This window comes from Aedes albopictus, chromosome 2 (assembly GCF_035046485.1).
Source record: "Aedes albopictus strain Foshan chromosome 2, AalbF5, whole genome shotgun sequence".
NCBI lineage: Eukaryota > Metazoa > Arthropoda > Insecta > Diptera > Culicidae > Aedes > Aedes albopictus.
Window position 1 is genome coordinate 491,574,764 of NC_085137.1, and position 4,520 is coordinate 491,579,283.

The following is a 4,520-nucleotide window of genomic DNA, read 5'->3' on the forward strand; positions in this document are numbered from 1 at the left end:
TATTCTCTTTCTATGGATTCTACATCAATTTATATATTAATACAATTTTATACCATATATTTGTAATATCCTCTTTTCAAATATTTTTTCATTGACTTTGTATAGTTCGTCACCATGAGTGTCGACTTGGATTTTTGTTCCATTTTGTCACTGTTCGAGATGGCATTTTACAAACTATCTCTTCTTTTTATTGCATTTCATTTCTTTTGTGCAATCTCTTAACGACATACTATTTTTCTTAGGTATCTGTCCATGTATATTTGTTGCAAGTATTTTTATGAATAAATATTGAGCGATCACCTTACGTGGGTGGTCAATTGTTTGCTTTCCGCGTGAAGCGAGCAATAGCGCATCAGATTGCATGTTTTGACACGTCTTTTGTTGTAAATCTTGAGTGTCCACCTGACGCGGGTGGCTGATTGTTTACTTTCCGCGCGGAGTGAGCAATAGCGCTTAAGTTTGTATGTGTTGTCGAGTCTTTAATAGTAAATATTAAACGATCACCTGACGTGGGTGGTCGATTGTTTGCTTTCCGCGTGATGCGAACAATAGCACTTTGTTGCTTCATTTGTAGTCAATACCGAGCAATCACCTGACGAGGGTGGTTGGTTGTTTGCTTTCCGCGTGAAGCGAACAACATCACTGCAGTTTGCACGGCATACTGCAACTCCAAAAGGTCATATTACTTATCGAAGTGAATCCTGACCCAACGATACCTGCCCTACTAACAATCACTCCTTCCTGCAGCTTTTGGTGGAGACGTGCGGTAAACGCCAACTTTCACATAACAAAGGTTGCTATTAACATTCCTTCACTCTTCCAACCTGACTGCAAGGACGTGGCCGGCGCCGTTATTGTACTGTTAAAGAGAGCCTCTGAAGCGTGCACAGTGAGAATGTTGACCACTCCCAGTCAATTATTCAGTTGATTCATTGTGCAACTGTCATTGGTTCGAGTCAATCACGGAGTAGCAACCATAGATATGTGCAGTCAGTCTAAGCTAAGCTAAGCTCTAGAGTCGCTTCAGCGGTGACAGCTCTCACTCGACAACCTCACCAAGGACCTTTTCCGTCAAATATGTGTAGCCGCGCCCTTGCTGGTTTTATCACGCTTGAGCTCGAGAACCATTTCACCTTCCCAGCTTCCCAGCGCCCGGAAGCAACTCCAGGGGGAGTTTTTTACAATACTGATGGAGAAATTCCTAAAAAAAAATGTTGGAGGAGTCCACTCCTGTAGGAAGATTATAAGGAATTCCTTGAGTAATATCATGAATAATGCCACAAAAGTCCAGGAGGAATTTCGTAATCAATTCCTGAATGTACAACGGAACATCTGGAAGAATTGCAGACTTCTGGAGGAATTGCTAGAACCCCAGAAGAAACTCCTTGGGGAATTCAGAAAAGTGTCCGTAGAAGAATCCTGGATGAAGTTCCTGAAAAGAATATCTGAAAGTGGTTTTTGAAACAATTCCGTAAGAAGCTCCTGGAAGGTTCTTGGAAGGGTTCCGGAAGTTTTTGTAAGAATCCCGGAAGGAGACCCCAAAGAAGTCCCAGAAGAAGTCCCAAATGAAGCCTGGAGTGATTCCCGGAAAGAGTTCTCGGAGGGATCCCGGAAGGACATTCTGGTAGGAGATCCCAATGGAATTCGGGAAGCAATTTTCACAGGAATCCAGGAAGGAGTTTATGAATAAGGAGGAAGAAGACGAAAAGAATCTCAAAACAAGTTCCAGGAGGAATCCTAGAAGAAGAGCTCCCGGAAGAAGATCCGAAGGAATTCCGAAAGAAGTTCCTGGAATCTCGAAAGAGGTTGTTGTCGGAATCCCGGAAGGTGTTCTCGTAGAAATATCGGTAGGAATTCTCGAAGGAATCCCGAAAGGAAGGAAGCAATCCCGGAAGCAGTTCCTGAAAGAATTCCAGAAGCTGTTTCTGTAGGAATCTGGGATGAAGTTCATGCAGGAATACCGGAAAAAGTTTTTGGAGTATTCTCGGAAGGATTCCCTAAGTGAATCTCAGAAACCTCACATATCTCAAAAGACTATCTTTATAAAATACCAGAAAAAGCAATGGAACGAACCCGTAAAGAAAAACCTGTGAGAATCTTAAGAGGATTTCTGAAGGAATTCCAGAAATGATTCCTTGAAAAATTCTGTAAGGAATCTCAGGTGGAATACCGGGAGGACTTCCTTCAGGACTCTCAGTTATTTAGGAATTTCAGAAGGGGTTCTTGGAAAAAAAAACTTTTAAAATCCTCCGCGAGAATATCATAGAAAATTACGAAATTTGTATGAAGGGCCAAGACTACAGTGGAATTGAAGACTTTTACTGTTCCTCAACCTGTTTTAATTTCCTTTGAGTTTTTCTTCCGAATTTCAGTTAAGACTTTCTTTTGTTCAATTCCATTCACAACTACAGCTAGGGTTTGTATGTACTATAATTATCACAGCTCAAATGGTATCAGATAAAGATATGAACATTACCAATACTTCGTAACACAACATTCACTTAAATTTTGAACCGAAACCCATTATTTTCTCATCAACATTCACATCAACCGATCGACCTTTCAAAGAATCATATTGTTTATATCCGCTGAAATCAGAGTTGAAATACCAAATTAAACGCATGACTATTTTACTTAGATCGAACATCAGACAACTTACTAATAATTTCCATAATCTGGCTCCGAATCATACGCCCAATGTCGGTAGACGTAAAGCGCCAGCAATCCAGCAAAGATGTAACCAAGCTTAATAAATCCCCATATGTAAGCGGCTGAAGACCACCAAAGGGGAACTGTAAAACAAAAATGAATGGAATTAAAAAAATATCGGAACGCGCTACCTACTTAGGTACTTACAAACTCCATCACCCGGAACGATCACAGTCTTGTGTGCGGCTGGTGTATGTGCCAAGCACTTGCTCGTACTTGCCAACAATACCAAAGTGAACAAAGTCGAACTTAGTATCTTCATGGTAAGATGATGCTCTTTCCGGTGCTTCCGACAAACTGTTCGAACAGTGCCGATCATTGTTGCCTCCTTCTACACCGGGCTCATTGTAATCGATTATGGCATTAATTAACACCTTCAGCAAAGTTTTTCCGAATATGGCTTGAATGCGACAGATCCGATTCAGTTCACTTTTGATCCGACATCAAAGCACCCGGACGACGACGGCAACGGTTCGAAGATGGAAAGCACTTGCGTTGCTGTTATATTGACCTTCCTACTTATGGTAGGCACCAAGTACTCTGTGTTGGCGGCAATAAACGACCATGCGACCGCTTTAAGCACAACGGAAGCCAGAGCTGTGGTTGAACCGCGAGGCGATTGGTACAATCAAATTGGTGAGTAGGATCTCTGCGCATGAACCATCGGTTGATGAATTTTCTTTTGAAACAGGATTTCCGCAGCAGTTTTTCGGAGCACAACTGGCGTGGTTCAACGTGGGATTTTATTTTATGTTGGCGTTTCTGAAGATTTTCCTGCTCATGGGCATATGGCCGGTGTTCAATGAGAAGAGTGAGGAGGTTCCTCCAATTTATGATGGATGGAGTGGATATGGCCAGAGTCCTGTTTACTACAGGTGAGATTCAATTCAGATTGATTGGTGAATATCTAAAAAAAAAATATATCATTTTTTTGTTTCAGTATTCCATCCTGGCCCACTTACGGTTAACCTTTCAATTGATTATACTATTTTCAAATACTGTTGTCCTATTCTGTGATATAATTAAAAACACTATTTATTGAAAATAAAACCTATGAAACAATTTACTGTCTTCCTGATTATCTTCGTGATATAACATCTCATTTAAGATAGATTTGTCTCGTGTACACTTACGTCTAGCACCACCTGTCGGCTTATTGCTTATTACTTATTATGTACTTATGATCACGGTGCACGTTATTGTTAACAAGGAACCTTGGTAGACGAATTCCTTCAACACAACGCAGATAAATTGGCTGAATTTCGTGAAAATCGGCTGTTATGCTCTACTCGTCGAATTACACCTACCAGGGCGATGTTGAAAAAATGGAATTGCTGTAGTGATTCTTTCAGAAATTGCTCTCAGGATCTTTTCAAAAAAATTTTAGAAGCTCGGTCAGAAATTTTAGAAATCCGTTTATCATCTTTACTAAGGATTCACCCAATATTTGTTTTAGAATTATCTGAAGATTTTTTGAATTAAAATTAAGTTTTTTCAATTGAAGTTAAGTTTTTTTGTTTGTGTTCAATTCAGGTTTGAATTTGAATTCGTATTAATGTTAGTGAATTTGAGTTAGTGCTAAAAGTGGTTCAGCCAATCAAGTAACCGATTGTGGAGTTTTAATGAGGGTTAACCCTTAATCTACAAGTACACTAATAAATAAATGAAGGATTTCTAGAAGAATTCCTCCAGTAATTTGTATTGGAATACTTTAAAATAATTTTAGAGTGATGCAGGAGTCAGGAAATTATCAGGAAATAATTATCTCCGAGAAATCTTTAAAGAGTTTATCCACATCCACAGATTTATTC

General features: G+C 39.7%; 1 protein-coding gene and 1 long non-coding RNA gene across 2 annotated transcripts; one reads left to right on the forward strand and one right to left on the reverse strand.

Annotated features, from left to right (window-relative positions):
- Positions 1-1,017: 1,017 nt before the first annotated feature.
- LOC115265772 (uncharacterized) lies at positions 1,018-2,993 on the reverse strand. Its single transcript, XR_009997327.1, has 3 exons — positions 2,857-2,993; positions 2,660-2,792; positions 1,018-2,588 (listed from the first exon to the last, which is right to left on the reverse strand). It is a non-coding gene; the product is annotated as an uncharacterized LOC115265772 (long non-coding RNA).
- A 195-nt stretch (positions 2,994-3,188) lies between these two features.
- LOC109423270 (uncharacterized) lies at positions 3,189-3,737 on the forward strand. Its single transcript, XM_019698202.3, has 3 exons — positions 3,189-3,345; positions 3,401-3,584; positions 3,650-3,737. Exons 1-3 carry the CDS (start codon positions 3,189-3,191, stop codon positions 3,675-3,677), a joined length of 369 nt encoding a protein of 122 aa, XP_019553747.3. The 3' UTR covers positions 3,678-3,737.
- The last annotated feature ends 783 nt before the right edge of the window (positions 3,738-4,520 follow it).

Bases quoted from the DNA above. Each gene is read 5' to 3' on its own strand.
- LOC109423270 (XM_019698202.3), top strand. From the start codon at position 3,189: ATGGAAAGCACTTGCGTTGCTGTTATATTGACCTTCCTACTTATGGTA. The intron at 3,346-3,400 runs GTGAGTAGGATC...CTTTTGAAACAG, and splicing joins CGATTGGTACAATCAAATTG to GATTTCCGCAGCAGTTTTTC. The intron at 3,585-3,649 runs GTGAGATTCAAT...TTTTTGTTTCAG, and splicing joins CAGAGTCCTGTTTACTACAG to TATTCCATCCTGGCCCACTT.